Source organism: Phragmites australis, chromosome 22 (genome assembly GCF_958298935.1).
Source record: "Phragmites australis chromosome 22, lpPhrAust1.1, whole genome shotgun sequence".
Classification (NCBI taxonomy): Eukaryota; Viridiplantae; Streptophyta; class Magnoliopsida; order Poales; family Poaceae; genus Phragmites; species Phragmites australis.
Window position 1 is genome coordinate 19,814,024 of NC_084942.1, and position 17,739 is coordinate 19,831,762.

At 37.4% G+C, this 17,739-nt stretch overlaps 2 protein-coding genes across 2 annotated transcripts; both read right to left on the reverse strand.

The window, feature by feature from the left end:
* Positions 1-1,342: 1,342 nt before the first annotated feature.
* On the reverse strand, positions 1,343-2,226 carry LOC133904792 (alpha-2-purothionin-like). The gene is made up of 3 exons (XM_062346343.1): positions 1,948-2,226; positions 1,794-1,862; positions 1,343-1,703 (listed from the first exon to the last, which is right to left on the reverse strand). The coding sequence occupies exons 1-3, from the start codon at positions 2,183-2,185 to the stop codon at positions 1,603-1,605; spliced, it is 408 nt and encodes a 135-aa protein (XP_062202327.1). The 5' UTR covers positions 2,186-2,226; the 3' UTR covers positions 1,343-1,602.
* Positions 2,227-13,276: 11,050 nt separating this feature from the next.
* LOC133904790 (purothionin A-1-like) lies at positions 13,277-14,186 on the reverse strand. Its single transcript, XM_062346342.1, has 3 exons — positions 13,889-14,186; positions 13,735-13,803; positions 13,277-13,644 (listed from the first exon to the last, which is right to left on the reverse strand). Exons 1-3 carry the CDS (start codon positions 14,124-14,126, stop codon positions 13,544-13,546), a joined length of 408 nt encoding a protein of 135 aa, XP_062202326.1. The 5' UTR covers positions 14,127-14,186; the 3' UTR covers positions 13,277-13,543.
* Between the last annotated feature and the right edge of the window lie 3,553 nt (positions 14,187-17,739).

Genomic DNA, 17,739 nt, shown 5'->3' on the forward strand with positions numbered 1-17,739 from the left:
CATACGAGCAAAAATCGTGAAGCTACTATGAGGTCGGGTGAGCGCCTCTGTTAGCGAATATTTTTTTTTGTTGCTTTTTTCGGCCTAAAAAATATTGAATCGGACACTAACTATCAGTGACGGTTGGAGCCACCAACAACACTGATAGTCCACCTATCAGTGCTAGTTAGAGCTACCAACCAACACTGATAGGGATTTCAGTACCGGTTCTATAACTGGCATTGATAGTCTGTGATTATTAGTGCCGAGTAATTAGTGTCGGTTCAAAACCTGTTACTGGTGGCGATTTTGAACCGATACTGATGAGGGTTTCTGCAGTAGTGCATTCATGGGTTTATATGACCCCTTCCATTTGTTTGCCTGACTTGACACATCTTCACTCTTATTGGTGTCAACATTCCAAACGGAAGTTATGTAAAGAGCTGAAGGACACTTTCCGAAGGTTTGAGGTATTGTTTGTTGAAGAGTTTTTTCTCTACATTTACAAAAAGTTTCAAGGCTGCATACTAAGATGACGATTTCGAGCCTTGGACTTCATATTTTGTAGTAGCCTGTTCCTTTGGCACTTTCAAACTCAAGGCTATTTAATTCTTCGTGCGCTTTTAGCTAGAATGCGGGTGTTAAAGGGTAAAGAGTGTAGCACCCGAGTGTATGATGATGATACCCGAATGTTTCGTTATTTCACAGTATTTAAGAGTCGAGTCTTTCTGGTTCTTGAGTCTTTGTACGGTATATATAGCCCTTTAGGCACATATCATCTAACAAGCATGGTCCTAAAGTTAACAATTTGGACCACATATACAGAGGCATAATTAGCGCCCCTTTTTATTCAATTTTGGTGTACAAATAACCGAAAACCACTAACATATACAATTCACCTTTTCTAGGAACCCACATTTGTTTAATGCGTCGTGCCAAAAATATCGGAAGAATATTTCCCGAAGGGAAAACCCATCAGAAAAATCTGACTAGTATTGTGCTCCATTGTACCACACATAACGGCAGCGAATTGCCGATTGAAAATGAGAAAAACAGGATGTCATCGAAGCTTCATGCCACTGGCATTGTCACAAAACACTCAAGAGTTGCCCATTGCAATTCAATTGTAGTTCGTGCGCTGATTTGAAAGAATTTTCAGGAAGACTTTAGGGGTTAGAATGTGATGCCCCAGAAGTTGAAAGTTCAAAAGAATTTGTTACCCCATTTATACACGCTTCAATTCCACATCGAATATACGATCCAAAATTAAACCATTAAATTCAGAAAACAAAAATAGAAACTTAAAAAGCAACACAAACCTAAAATAAACAAATTAGAAAACTGACAAAAAACACAAAGTATGTACTTGTAGTTTTTATATTAATTGGCCAAGGGTAAACATATATATCTCGATCAAAGATCAAGATGAGCACATCAGGGCAGGAACATGGCATCCATCGTGATGACCTTTATTGGAACAAAGAAAGGAAAAACACACACATACATAAATAAAGATGACACACAGGCTTGGATACGATCAATGAGATCCAATTTTGTCGAACATATTCATCGCGTGATGACCTTGGCCTTCGACAAGGAATCCCAGTGCATGCACATGCATTATTAGGCAGCAACGGATGCGATGCCAGCGTCCCCGTTGCAGAAACTGTCACATGCATCACCGCAGCGTTCCACGTCGATTTTCATCTCTTCGCCGCCATGACCTGGTGCCAAAATAGTACAGTAGGTGTTAAGAGCAAACATTTTTAGTTTGCCGGCAAACAATTAAAATTAATCTAGCTAGATGAATTTACCATTGTTCATGTTGTCACACACGGAAGACCTGCATCCCAGGTTGCAGTACTCAATGGTATCTGGTTCACCTGCCAAAACAAATAGCTAGTATGTAAATACTTTCTTGTTTGCGAGAAATAATAAACAAGATGGAAAAAGTGAGTTTCTCTTTACCGGAGTCGGGGAGAAGGTTCAGTTTAGGGTAGCCACGTGGGCATTTGTTACCACGGATGATTTTGCAACCACATACTTTTGCACAGACTACCCGGGGAACCTTGACACGGCAGATGTTGTAGCAGTTTCTTGCGAAGGTGCTCTTGCAGCAACTCTTGCCCTCTACTTGGACCTGTTCCAGGACTAGCCCCAGTACGAGTAAACACATGATCACACTCTCAAGACCCTTGCTTCCCATGGCGTCTGGCTTTCTTTCAAAACACAGTGAAATGGCTTGGATTGATCGACTGCCGAGACAAGAATTGCATGGCTCTATTTATAGGGAGATGATGGCGTGTGGGTCTTCATACAAACCATGAATGGTCATCGTTCTTAGCACCAACCGTCTGCGATGTGTTCCCAAGCGGGCCGGCCAGGAAAGTCAAGACATCACAACCCGTTCCAGTACAGAACTACCTCTACCTACAATAACCCTATCCATATAATTTTTGGTGCAGTCTCCATCATCGTTAACCTTATTTTTCTTTTATTTTTATCTTAATTTTTTCTCACCTCAACAGCACTAGAATAGAAACTATTATACATTTCTTCTCATTTTGATGTAAGAGGATGACGGCTATGACACAAATGTGGGTTTCAAAAATGTTGCAGAAACTTTATGGTGCAAGAACTCAATCTTCCAAGCCGAATTTGACCTCGAAAAAGTTAGCAAAACCGACGTATGCAATTTTTCCATAGATGTCCGTAGAGTAAAAACAAATGTCAAAATCGGAGTCTGTATGTAAAAGTTATGCCTATTTTACCGAAGGTACTCCGTTTCACCTATTAAATTGCGATTGTTGGCATAAGATATACAAAAATTCATAAAATATTTGTATAACTTTGGATGAAGATTTTTTTAATATGTAAATCAATAATCCAGTAATAAACAATTCAAATAATTCAGTATCAAACAATTCAGTCATCAACAATTCGATAAAAATAGTCATTAGTGACGGGTCATAACCGTAACTTGTCACTTATGACAAGTCATAAGTGACGTCATAAATGACAAGTCACGGGTCATAAGTGACAAGTCACGGTTATGACTCGTCACCTATGACCTTCGACAACGAAGGTTAAAAGGATAAAATATCTGGTTTCTAGCACAACGATGTGATAACTGAGGTGGTAAGGGAGTTCGCGTGCGAGGGGAGGTCGCAGGTTCGATTCTCACGGAACACAAAGACTAAAAATAGTTTGAAAAAAAGACGTCGCTTGTGTGCCCCTGTGTTGGGGCAGCTTAGGTGTGTGTATATATATATATATATAGACTTTTTTGTCTAAAAAATGCAAAAAAACACTTATTAGTCATAAGTGATGTTATGATTTGTCCCTTATGTTCAGTCATAAGTGATGGGTCACTGTTATGACCCTTCAACTATGACCTTTATTGATGACGGGTCAAGTTGTGACTCGTCACCTCTGACCTTATTGGTGATGGATCTTTACCTGTAATCTATGATGGTACATCAGTGACGAGTTCGGGGTGATGGGTACGGGACTTGTCGCTAATGACGGTTACCATCCGTCACCCATAACCTTTTTTCACGTAGTGACACATCTTCGAGCCCATGCGCTTGAGCCTAATGCCACCGTTCCTAAGCCGACACTGCAGTTGACCCTGACATCGGCACACGCCTCCACCGGTCCCTCCTCATCCCTGATTGAGCGCTGCCACCACGAGGCCCACCCTTTCTCGTCCCCTCCCCTCGCGCCCTCCCCCCTCCGTAGCCATCATGTTCCTCCTCATCCTGATGTCTCTACACCGTCCTACACCTCCTTGAGCTAGCTATCCTCTGTGCCATCGTTGTCCTCCTCGTTGAGTGCCGTCGCCCCTATCCTCCTCCCTAAGCACTGCAAGTACTTACCCTAAACTAAACCCTACATTTATTAGCTAAATTTTATCCAGTCTAGATTAGCAATAATAATATGAAAATGGAAAAAAATTGATGCAAAATTTGTATGCTAGGGTTGTACAGTCCCCAATATGCTAGGAAAGTAAATTAATCAAAAGAAAGAAAAAGTCTATGTATTGTAGACTGTTGTAAAAAGCTACGTATGAGTTCTATGTATTGTGATATTTGTGATATTTTTATTAACTAATTAAGTCAATTGATAGTAATTAATAATTTTCTAAAAAAGGTTGTAATTTTTAGCTGCACTTTCATCACATAATATTGTTCTCAAGCAGCACAAAGCCTATTACTAAGCCGCCATCTATGCGGTGTGAATAGCTCCAGGACTATAACCTCCATAGTACTGGCTAGCTGGACCACTGTATCCCGATGCTCCCGCACTGTGAGGAACAAAGATCACATCCAATTGGTAGACATAAAAATAAACTGCAAATGATTGGAAATCTTTCTGCTGTCAAAAACATTGTCATTGCAACCAAAAAAAAAAAACAACGTCAATGTGAAGGAGAATGTTTTAAAGTTGAACCAGATGGTTGATATAGGATACAAAATTACAATTTGACAAAAATACCGACCGATTTATGTTTAATTTCTACTAGCTAATGCATGGGTTAAATTATGCATAAAATGAGAAAAAAGGTAGAGCTAATAGGCTCAATTCTGCCAAAAATTTGGGCTAAATGCATCTAGCAAGTTTGTTCTTTGCTGTTCAATGCATGTATATGATGAGATGCATAACCAAGGGTCCGACATAACATCCCATATGTGTACTTATGTGAGTATGCACTCCCACGCCACATATACCTCCTATACGTATGTATTGTACTTGATTTAACACCGGAGATACTACATTAATAATTATAAGATACTCCAAAAATCGAATGAAATTTTTTTAATTACCATGTATCTTTTTTGGATATATGCCCTTTTATACATATAAAAGGGGTATATTGTGAAAAAAGGTACATAAGAATGGAAATTTTTTGTGAAACTCATTTTGGAAGATCTTATAATGACTAATGGAGTAGACCCAAAGTGATAAAGGAGTATAATGGGTTGCTTTAGTCGTATAATAGATGGTGGGGTTATGTACTCCTAGAAGTACAAAACATGTAAAAAAGGTATGATCTCATCTCCTAATGACAACATTTTGAAACATATGGTCTAGCCTCACCAAGATGACAAAAATATGACAAAAGACAAACTAAAATAAATAGGTAATAAGACTTGGTATCATGAAGAAACTTTTGTTTTTTATGCAGTCAAATCAAACCATTGGTTCACACAGATAAAACAATTTCTTTTGGTTGCATAAAAAAGCTAGCGAGTTAGCATCTGCACAATGACAACATACATGATATGGCCAGAACTGATTAAAGATAAATTAAATAACAAAATTAGTATCTTCTCTTACATGAACTATTACTATTTTATAGAGTCCACTTTAATTTAACAACTCTAGAGAACGTTGCAGATTGTAAAGTTTTGTAGATCGTGAGATGACACATACTAGGTAGTTGTACCTTACGGCAAATAAATTACATTATTATGTATGAGCAGGTAAATGGTCGATCTTAATTATCATCGGATGATACAATACATGCTACATATAACACTCAATTCACTACGTGAAAAACAGACAAATAAGACATAAAATTAGTGACGAGTTATGATAATAGTGACGTGTCATAACATGAATTGTCACTTATGAGTGGTGCTAGGTGGCCCGTCATTTATGATAAGTAATAAGTGACGGATCATTTAACCCGTCACTTATAACTGGTGCAAGGTGACCCGTCACTTATGACAAATAATAAGTGATGAGTCACCTTGGGCACTCATAAGTGACGGGTTAAGTTGTACCTGTCACTTATGACTGACATTAGTGACGAGTCATGTTGTCACCCATCATTAATGATAATAGTTATAGATACTTAGTTCACTAATATTTTTTATTTTTCTTTTATTTTTTCTTATTTTTTATTACTTAAGAAGCATTAATAGGAAATAAGTATAATTTCTACTCAAGTTTGATGTAAGAGATGGCGACTATGGACACAAACGCGTGTTCCAAAAATGATGTAGAAACTCCAGGGGGCGAGAACTCAATCTTTCAAGCTGTTTTTAGTCTAGAAAAATTCACCGAACCTAATGAAGTGAGGGAGAAACGGATGCAACTTTTTCTGTAGATGTCCGTAGAGTCAAAAAAATTTAAAATCCGAGTTCGTATGGAAAAGTTATGCCTATTTTATCGTACATACTCCGAGGCACCTATCAAATTACGATCGTTTGTATGAGATATTCAAAAATTCATAAAATATTAATACAATTTTATAGGTAAATTATAAACATTCACCTATCAAATTTATATGTAAATATTAATACATATTTTATATGTAAATATTAATACAAATTATATATATAAAATAAAAAATCAGTCATTAGTGACGGGTCAAGATTACGACTCATCACCTATAACCTTTATAAGTGACGGGTCATGATTATGACCCATCACTTATGACCTTCGGCAAAGAAGGTAAAAGGATAAAATATCTAATGTCCATCACAAACAAATGATAGCTGAGATGGTAACACACGCGTGTGAGAAGAGGTGGCGGGTTTGATTCCTGCTTGACACAAAGATAGAAAATAGTGCTAAAAAAATAGAAGTGACCCGTGGTCAATGGTGCTAGGTATATGTTGGGATGGCTCGAGTGAAATAATATTTTTTGCTTTTTTCTGTTAAAAAACACGAAAAACGTAAATCAGTCATAAGTGTTAGGTCACAAATCCATCACTTATGACTTGTAGTAAGTGACGGTCATAATTTTGACCCGTCACCAATAACCTTATTAGTGACGGGTCCTTACCCGTCACTTATGACTAATCATCAGTGACACGTTCGAAGTGACGGGTGCGGCACCCATCATCCATAACAATAATGACCCGTCATTTTTAAGCTTTTTCCATATAGTGATGATGCATGGTTTATATAAAGTGAAGTAAGGTGGTGCATGTATGGTAGGCTGCCTGTTGTTGACTTTTGATCATATCTTACAGTGCAAACTGACAATACTTTAGTAACAGCAGCTAAGACTTAGAATCATCGATGCCAATGGATGAATTGGCAATTGCTTTACGACAACTAGGTATATAAATTGTATTTTTCGGTGCATTCATTTGCTAGGAATTCGAAAGTTTGGTTACATATCCATAGGGATTGACTCCTCAAAATTATCATCAGGCGGTTGCACTACAACCCACATCCTTTGATAAATCTTATCGGTAGACATAAAAATAACCTGCAAGGGATTGGAAATCTTTCTCTTGTCAAAAACATTATCATTGCAACTTAAAAATAATAATGTCATTGCGATATAACCATATGGACAAACAAACGACAGCCGCTCGAATAAGGAAGTGGCATCTGTACCTCTACAAGGGGTTACAAATTAATTGTTTCTAAGAAAAAAACACATCATTTCAGTAAAGTCAAATAGACCAATATAAAACAATAGCTCAACCAAAATGTAGCAAACGATCATTACTATTGACTTAATTTCTAAATAGTGTTTTATCTATACGTTATATCTTAGCAGAGTCTGTTTGCAATATAATGGATAGTTGGTTTATACTGAAGTCCTCTAGTATCTAGTTGGTAGCTTTGATAATCTCACATATAAATGCTATTAGTCTGTCAAGCGTATCGTTTTGTAATATCGAAGCTCTTAGTGTGTCAAGCGCATCTCATCCTGAAATATTTACCATGTTCTTAGCTTAAAAAAATGACGATGTTCCTTCCTTGATCTATTCAAACAGTTCATCCATGTGTATTCCTTAGGTAGGCAGAATTAAACAAAAGAGACTGTCACATCTTGATATAATTAATTTGGTTTTACGCCGGCTAACTATATGTTTAAATAAGCATGTCGATTCACAAAGACAAGTGTAATAATTTATGTTGTCTAAGAATTTAGCCAATTGCTCCCAATGATTCTAGATGCTAAACTTGTGGCTCTTAGCCATTCTCTTCTTTTTTCTATTTGCTTGAGTTGTAATAAACGTTGTTTTAGGTCCAAAATACTGGTTGCACGTATTCGTTGCTAGCTAGTTTCAATTCGTGTTTGACCTGCAACCTTCATTTGCTTTGCTGGTCGAGTGATGAATATGAGGACGTGCATAACCAAGATGATAGCATGCATGTAGTCATTTACCTAATGACAACATTTCTTTATCCCATGTCCTTGTTATCTTACATAAAGGACTTCCATTTTATACAGTCAACTCTAACCATTGGTCAATATAATTAAATAATAGTACCTTGTTTCGGTTGCCTAGCTACAATGTAATGCACGACTTAGTCACACATGATTTATATACAAGGAAGCGTAAGGTGGTGCAAGTGTGACAGTGAAGTGATAATGATGTTATCTAGATATGGTGAATAGGTGTTTTTAATACTTCGTTCCCTTTTTAATTGTTAGTCTAAATTTATAGCGGAAATAAGCTAACAGATTTTTCACAAGTGAGAAACCTAAATATGCTAGACTAAACTAGCACTACGTGAAAAACAGATAAAGAAGACACTACATAAGTGACGGTTCGTAGTTGTGACCCATCACTAATACCAGTCATTGGTGATGGGTGAAAACTTGACCCGTCACCAATGACGACTCATCACTCATAGGTCATCGTAGGCCAGTCATTGGTGACGGTTCAAGTTTTGACTCGTCACCAATGACTAACTCATCGGTGACGGGTCTTATAGGCCTGTCATAAGTGACGGGTCAAGTTATGACTCATCACTAATGACGTTATTCAGAAATACAGAAAATGATCCAAACATTGCAAAATTTTTTATTTATTTTTCTTATTTTTCTCACTTCAAAAACACTAGAATATGAACCATTGTATATTTTTGCTCAAGTTTGATGTAAGGGGTAACGAATATGGACACAAACGCTCGTTCCGAAAACGGTGTAGAAACTTTCAGAGGTGAGAACTTAATCTTCCAAGCAGTTTTAGGTCTCAAAAAATTCGCCGAACCCGACAAAGTCGGGGAGAAACGGATGTAACTTTTTCTGTAGATGTCCATAGAGTCAAAAAAAACGTCGAAATCGGAGTCCGTATGTAAAAATTATGGTCATTTAACCGAAGGCACTCTGAGTCAACTGGTTGTTATGTCTATTGTAAAATTAACATTGGTGACAGGTCATAACTGTGACCTATCACTTATGACTTGTAATAATGACAAGTCACAGTTATGACCCGTCACTTATGACCATCGGAAAAATAGTTAAAAGAATATTTTATTTGAGTCCCTTCAGGACGCACGCGAGGTTGAGGTGATTAGGCAGCTACGCGCGCGAGGGGCTGTCGCGAGTTCGATTCCCACGTAACGCATATTCTAAAAGCAGCCTGAAAAATAGGTAGAGACATGTGGCGAGTGAAGATAGGCCTGAGTTGGATTGGTTTGGGTGAAAAATATTTTTTTGATATTTTTTCGCATCTAAAAAGCGCAAAACCCGTATATCAGTCATAAGTGACGAGTCACAAACAAGTCATAAATTGTGACCTGTCACCAATGACCTTATTGGTGACAGGTCCTTACCTGTCACTTATTATATGTCATCAGTGACGCGTTCGGGATGATAGGTGCGGGACCTGTTACCCATGACGATTATGACCCGTCATCTTTATTCATTTTTTACGTAGTATAGTGTACAATCACTCTAAATAAATATGAATGTTACAATTCTAGTGACAAAGATTATTCAATTCTAACAAGATATAAAAAAATTCCAATTAAATATTTTAATACTATTCATCAGATGTTTCGATGTACTTTTTATCGGATGTTCCGAACTGACCTCGAATGTTCCGACAACTAGAAAGGTTAAGATAGCCCCGTCTCAGCAAATGGAAGAAAGGACAAGACTTCAGCCACGACCAAATAAAAAAATCTGTATTGTTAGGTATATTTCATGAAAGTACGGACGCAATTGAGCTTATCTATGCTAAATCTATGTTTTAATATGTGTTGATTCGCACACCAATCACTATGATGACACGTGTAATACTTTAAGTCTTGTATTGTCTAATAATTTAGGCATTTAGTTACATCTCCGAGGGAAAGGAGAATGTTTTAAAGTTGAACAGTTGGTTGTTTTAGGATACAAAATTACAACTTGATAAAAATGCTAGCCGATTTATGATTAATTGCTATTAGCTAATTCACGGGTTGAATTCTGCGTAAATGAGAAGAAAGGTAGAGCTAATAGGCTTGATTCAGCCAAAAATTTGAGCTAAATGCAGCTAGCAAGTTTGTTCTTTGCTGTTAAATGCATGTATACGATGAGATGCAGAACCAAGGGTCCGACATAACTTCCCATATATGTGTACTCATATGAGTATGTACTCCCACGCCGCATATACCTCCTATATGTATGTATTGTACTTGATTTAACACCGGAAATACTACACTAATAATTATAAGATACTCCAAAATTAATCGAATGAAAAAAATTAATTACCATGTATATTTTTCGGCTATATGCCCTTTTATACATATAAAAGGGGTATATCGTCAAAAAAAGTACATAAGAATGGATTTTTTTTGTGTAACTCATTTTGGAAGATCTTATAATCACTAATGGAGCATACCCAAAGTGATAAAGGAGTATAACAAGGTTGTTTTAGTAGTATAATATATGGTGGGGTTACATACTCTAGAAGTACAAAACATGTAAAAAGGGTATGATCTCATCACCTAATGACAACATTTTGAAACATATGCTCTACTCTCACCAATATGATAACAGATATGATAAAAGACAAACTAAAATAAACGGGTAATAAGACTTGGTATCATAAAGAAGCTTTTATTTTTTATGCAGTCAACTCAAACCATTGGTTCACACATATAACATCAATTTCTTTTGGTTGCTTAAAAGAGCAAGCGAGTTAGCATCCGCACAATGACAACATACATGATATGGCCGGAACTGATTAAAGACAAACTAAAATACCAAAACTACCATCTTCTCTTACATGAACTCTTAGTATTTTATAGAGTCAACTTTAACTGAACAACTATAGAGAACGTTGTAGATTGTAAAGTTTTATCACCACTACAGAACATATCATAAGTGGTGGTTCAAATCGCCATCAATGACGGGTTTTGAACCACCACTGATTACTCGGTACTGATAGTCACTAACTATTAGTGCCAGTTATAGAACCGGCAAAAAACTAATCGTCAGTTTGGTTTGTCGAGTTTTGAATTGCTTGAGCTTAGTTTGAGCATTTTGATTGGACTAACTAGAGTTAGAGTTAGAGAAATATGTTCGTTTGTCTCATGGTGTGCAGGTGACAGATGCAACTTGGCGTCGACGGCGGGTGATCGGGGCTAAGCGGGTTCTTGGTGCCGATGATCAAGGAGGTTGGGCAGAGTCAAGAGTGGTCCTAGCTGTACACATGGAGGTCAAGCAAAGCATGAAATGGAGGATTCAGACGGCGTGTTGACAAAGTCAAGCGAAAGGGATGCCGGTGCAAGTGATAAGGCGGTCTGAGGGATCAGGAGTGGGAGAGACTTTCCGGCGGTCAGTATCACAAGACAGAGTACACATGTCAACATCAGAGCACTTCCTTAAGGTGTAAGTAAGCGGCGAGTCACACTTTGAGAAGCGTGCAGAGGGTTTCACGATTAGGTCTCAAAACCGTGGGAGGATTAGAGGAGTATATGGCTACCATCGCGAAGCTTGCGTCGAGGCAAAGCTAAGTCGTGAAGGCACCACGACCGTTTTATGGACGGAGCAAGAAATGAACAAAAATACCCTCAGTGGTAGGTAAGAGTGTATTATAAGATAAGAGTATTTTGGTAACAAGCTAGAAAACTTAAGGGTCAAGTTTTCTAGGCTTATAAATAGAAGGATAATGCTATGAGAGAGTTGGAACCAACCACTTGAGCTTTTTGTGTCACCAATTTGAGAGCTTAATGCTAGAGTTTTAGAGCAGAGAAAGATGAGTGGTTAGTCAATGTAATATGTGAGAGTTTTTAAGAGAAAAATCCTTGTAATCCACTAAAATAGGACTGATCTGTTTAAGTAATGAAGTTTATTGAATTCCCTACCTTCTAGTCTCTCTTTATAGTTCTCTTGCAAGTTTACAAGTTTTTCTTTTTCAGTTGTGATTTTCTTATTGATTTTTGTTTTTGTCTTTGAGTTGAGATTTTCAACTTTGGGAAGTTATTTTTCTTGGTGCTAGATGCACAAACGTTAATATACTCATATATTTGAGAGAGTCTTTAATCCCCTTGTGTCTAGACTATCAACTTAGAGAGTTGTTTCTGTCGGTGACTGTCTGTTTGCTTTGTTCTTTATTTAAGTTTTAAATTTTTATGCTCAAAGACACATGTAATAATCTTAATAGAGCCTATGATTCACATTCTACCTGTGGAGTTATAGTGCCTTAGTGCTTTCTTTCTCGTTTTATTTTTCTAAAATTTATATTTTCATTTGTATATTTTTGATGAATATTAGGTGAATAAGGAATAGATCATCTATTTCAAAAAAATTGTAGTAGCCTGTTCCTTTGGCACTTTCAAACTCAAGGCTATTTAATTCTTCGTGCGCTTTTAGCTAGAATGCGGGTGAGAAAGGGAAAAGAGTGTAGCACCCGAGTGTATGATGATGATACCCGAATGTTTCGTTATTTCACAGTATTTAAGAGTCGAGTCTTTCTGGTTCTTGAGTCTTTGTACGGTACATATAGCCCTTTAGGCACATATCATCTAACAAGCATGGTCCTAAAGTTAACAATTTGGACCACATATACAGAGGCATAATTAGCGCCCCTTTTTATTCAATTTTGGTGTGCAAATAACCGGAAATCACAAACATATATAGTTCACCTTTTCTAGTAACCCACATTTGTTTAATTAGTCGTGGCAAAAATATCGGAAGAATATTTCCCGAAGGGAAAACCCATCAGAAAAATCAGACTAGTATTGTGCTCCATTGTACCCCACATAACGGCAGCGAATTGCCGATTGAAAATGAGAAAAACAGGATGTCATCGAAGCTTCATGCCACTGGCATTGTCACAAAACACTCAAGATTTGCCCATTGCAATTCAATTGTAGTTCTGTGCTGATTTGAAAGAATTTTCAGGAAGACTTTAGCGGTTAGAATGTGATGCCCCAGAAGTTGAAAGTTCAAAAGAATTTGTTACCCCATTTATACACGCTTCAATTCCACATCGAACAAACGATCCAAAATTAGACCATTAAATTCAGAAAACAAAATAGAAACTTAAAAAGCAACACAAATCTAAAATAAACAAATTAGAAAACTGACAAAAAACACAAAGTATGTACTTGTAGTTTTTATATTAATTGGCCAAGGGTAAACATATATATCTCGATCAAAGATCAAGATGAGCACATCAGGGCAGGAACATGGCATCCATCGTGATGACCTTTATTAGAACAAAGAAAGGAAAACACACACACACACATACATAAATAAAGATGACACACAGGCTTGGATACGATCGATGAGATCCAATTTTGTCGAACATATTCATCGCGTGATGACCTTGGCCTTCGACAAGGAATCTCAGTGCATGCACATGCATTATTAGGCAGCAACGGATGCGATGCCAGCGTCCCCGTTGCAGAAACTGTCACATGCATCACCGCAGCGTTCCACGTCGATTTTCATCTCTTCGCCGCCATGACCTGGTGCCAAAATAGTACAGTAGGTGTTAAGAACAAACATTTTTAGTTTGGCGGCAAACAATTAAAATTAATCTAGCTAGATGAATTTACCATTGTTCATGTTGTCACACACGGAAGACCTGCATCCCAGGTTGCAGTACTCAATGGTATCTGGTTCACCTGCCAAAACAAATAGCTAGTATGTAAATACTTTCTTGTTTGCGAGAAATAATAAACAAGATGGAAAAAGTGAGTTTCTCTTTACCGGAGTCGGGGAGAAGGTTCAGTTTAGGGTAGTCAGGTGGGCATTTGTTACCACGGATGATTTTGCAACCACATACTTTTGCACAGAGTACCGGGGGACCCTTGCGACGGCAGAAGTTGTAGCAGTGTCTTGCGAAGGTGCTCTTGCAGCAACTCTTGCCCTCTACTTGGACCTGTTCCAGGACTAGCCCCAGTATGAGTAAACACATGATCACACTCTCAAGACCCTTGCTTCCCATGGCGTCTGGCTTTCTTTCAAAACACAGTGAAATGGCTTGGATTGATCGACTGCCGAGACAAGAATTGCATGGCTCTATTTATAGGGAGATGATGGCGTGTGGGTCGTCATACAAACCATGAATGGTCATCGATCTTAGCACCAACCGTCTGCGATGTGTTCCCAAGCGGGCCGGCCAGGAAAGTCAAGACATCACAACCGGTTCCAATACAGAACTACCTCTACCTACAATAACCCTATCCATATAATTTTTTGTGCAGTCTCCATCATCGTTAACCTTATTTTTCTTTTATTTAGATCTTATTTTTTCTCACCTCAATAGCACTAGAATAGGAACTATTATACATTTCTTCTCATTTTGATGTAAGGGGATGACGGCTATGGACACAAATGTGCGTTTCAAAAATATTGCAGAAACTTTATGGTGCAAGAACTCAATCTTCTAAGCCGAATTTGGCATCGAAAAATTTAGCAAAACTGACGTATGCAATTTTTTCCATAGATATCCGTAGAGTAAAAAAAACGTTAAAATCGGAGTTTGTATGTAAAAATTATATCTATTTTACTGAAGGTACTCCGTTTCACCTATCAAATTGCGATTGTTGGCATAAGATATACAAAAATTCATAAAATATTTGTATAACTTTGGATGAAGAATTTTTTAATATGTAAATCAATAATTCAGTAATAAACAATTCAAATAATTTAGTATCAAACAATTCAGTCATCAATAATTTGACAAAAATAGTCATTAGTGACGGGTCACAGTTATGACCCGTCACCTATGACCATCGGCAACGAAGGTTAAAAGGATAAAATATCTGGTTTCTAGCACAACGATGTGATAACTGAGGTGGTAAGGGAGTTCGCGTGTGAGGGGAGGTCGCAGGTTCGATTCTCACGAAACACAAAGACTAAAAATAGTTTGAAAAAAGACGTCGCTTGTGTGCCCCTGTGTTGGGGCGGCTCAGGTGAATATATATATATATATATATATATATATATATATATATATATATATATATATATATATATATATTGACTTTTTGTCTAAAAAATGCAAAAAACACTTATTAGTCATAAGTGATGTTACGACTCGTCCCTTATGTTCAGTCATAAGTGATGGGTCACTGTTATGACCCTTCAGCTATGACCTTCATTGATGACGGGTCAAGTTGTGACCTGTCACCTCTGACCTTATTGGTGACGGGTCTTTACCTGTAACCAATGATGGTACATCAGTGACGAGTTCGGGGTGATGGGTATGGGACATGTCGCTAATGACGGTTACCATCCGTCACCCATAACCTTTTTTCACGTAGTGACACATCTTCGAGCCCATGCGCTTGAGCCTAATGCCACCGTTCCTAAGCCGACACTGCAGTCGACCCCGACGTCGGCGCACGCCTCCCCCGGTCCCTCCTCATCCCTGATTGAGCGCTGCCACCACGAGGCCCACCCTTTCTCGTCCCCTCCCCTCGCGCCCTCCCCCCTCCGTAGCCATCATGTTCCTCCTCATCCTGATGTCTCTACACCGTCCTACACCTCCTTGAGCTAGCTATCCTCTGTGCCATCGTTGTCCTCCTCGTTGAGTGCCGTCGCCCCTATCCTCCTCCCTAAGCACTGCAAGTACTTACCCTAAACTAAACCCTACATTTATTAGCTAAATTTTATCCAGTCTAGATTAGCAATAATAATATGAAAATGGAAAAAAATTGATGCAAAATTTGTATTCTAGGGTTGTACAGTCCCCAATATGCTAGGAAAGTAAATTAATCAAAAGAAAGAAAAAGTCTATGTATTGTAGACTGTTGTAAAAAGCTACGTATGAGTTCTATGTATTGTGATATTTGTGATATTTTTATTAACTAATTAAGTCAATTGATAGTAATTAATAATTTTCTAAAAAAGGTTGTAATTTTTAGCTGCACTTTCATCACATAATATTGTTCTCAAGCAGCACAAAGCCTATTACTAAGCCGCCATCTATGCGGTGTGAATAGCTCCAGGACTATAACCTCCATAGTACTGGCTAGCTGGACCACTGTATCCCGATGCTCCCGCACTGTGAGGAACAAAGATCACATCCAATTGGTAGACATAAAAATAAACTGCAAATGATTGGAAATCTTTCTGCTGTCAAAAACATTGTCATTGCAACAAAAAAAAAAACAACGTCATTGTGAAGGAGAATGTTTTAAAGTTGAACCAGATGGTTGATATAGGATACAAAATTACAATTTGACAAAAATACCGACCGATTTATGTTTAATTGCTACTAGCTAATGCATGGGTTAAATTATGCATAAAATGAGAAAAAAGGTAGAGCTAATAGGCTCAATTCTGCCAAAAATTTGGGCTAAATGCATCTAGCAAGTTTGTTCTTTGCTGTTCAATGCATGTATATGATGAGATGCATAACCAAGGGTCCGACATAACATCCCATATGTGTACTTATGTGAGTATGCACTCCCACGCCACATATACCTCCTATACGTACGTATTGTACTTGATTTAACACCGGAGATACTACATTAATAATTATAAGATACTCCAAAATTAATCGAATGAAAATTTTTTAATTACCATGTATCTTTTTTGGCTATATGCCCTTTTATACATATAAAAGGGGTATATTGTGAAAAAAGGTACATAAGAATGGAAATTTTTTGTGAAACTCATTTTGGAAGATCTTATAATGACTAATGGAGTAGACCCAAAGTGATAAAGGAGTATAATGGGTTGCTTTAGTCGTATAATAGATGGTGGGGTTATGTACTCCTAGAAGTACAAAACATGTAAAAAAGGTATGATCTCATCTCCTAATGACAACATTTTGAAACATATGGTCTAGCCTCACCAAGATGACAAAAATATGACAAAAGACAAACTAAAATAAATAGGTAATAAGACTTGGTATCATGAAGAAACTTTTGTTTTTTATGCAGTCAAATCAAACCATTGGTTCACACAGATAAAACAATTTCTTTTGGTTGCATAAAAAAGCTAGCGAGTTAGCATCTGCACAATGACAACATACATGATATGGCCAGAACTGATTAAAGATAAATTAAATAACAAAATTAGTATCTTCTCTTACATGAACTATTACTATTTTATAGAGTCCACTTTAATTTAACAACTCTAGAGAACGTTGCAGATTGTAAAGTTTTGTAGATCGTGAGATGACACATACTAGGTAGTTGTACCTTACGGCAAATAAATTACATTATTATGTATGAGCAGGTAAATGGTCGATCTTAATTATCATCGGATGATACAATACATGCTACATATAACACCCAATTCACTACGTGAAAAATAGACAAATAAGACATAAAATTAGTGACAAGTTATGATAACAGTGACGTGTCATAACATGAATTGTCACTTATGAGTGGTGCTAGGTGGCCCGTCATTTATGACAAGTAATAAGTGACGGATCATTTAACCCGTCACTTATAACTGGTGCAAGGTGACCTGTCACTTATGACAAATAATAAGTGATGAGTCACCTTGGGCACTCATAAGTGACGGGTTAAGTTGTACCCGTCACTTATGACTGACATAAGTGATGAGTCATGTTGTCATCCATCATTAATGATAATAGTTAT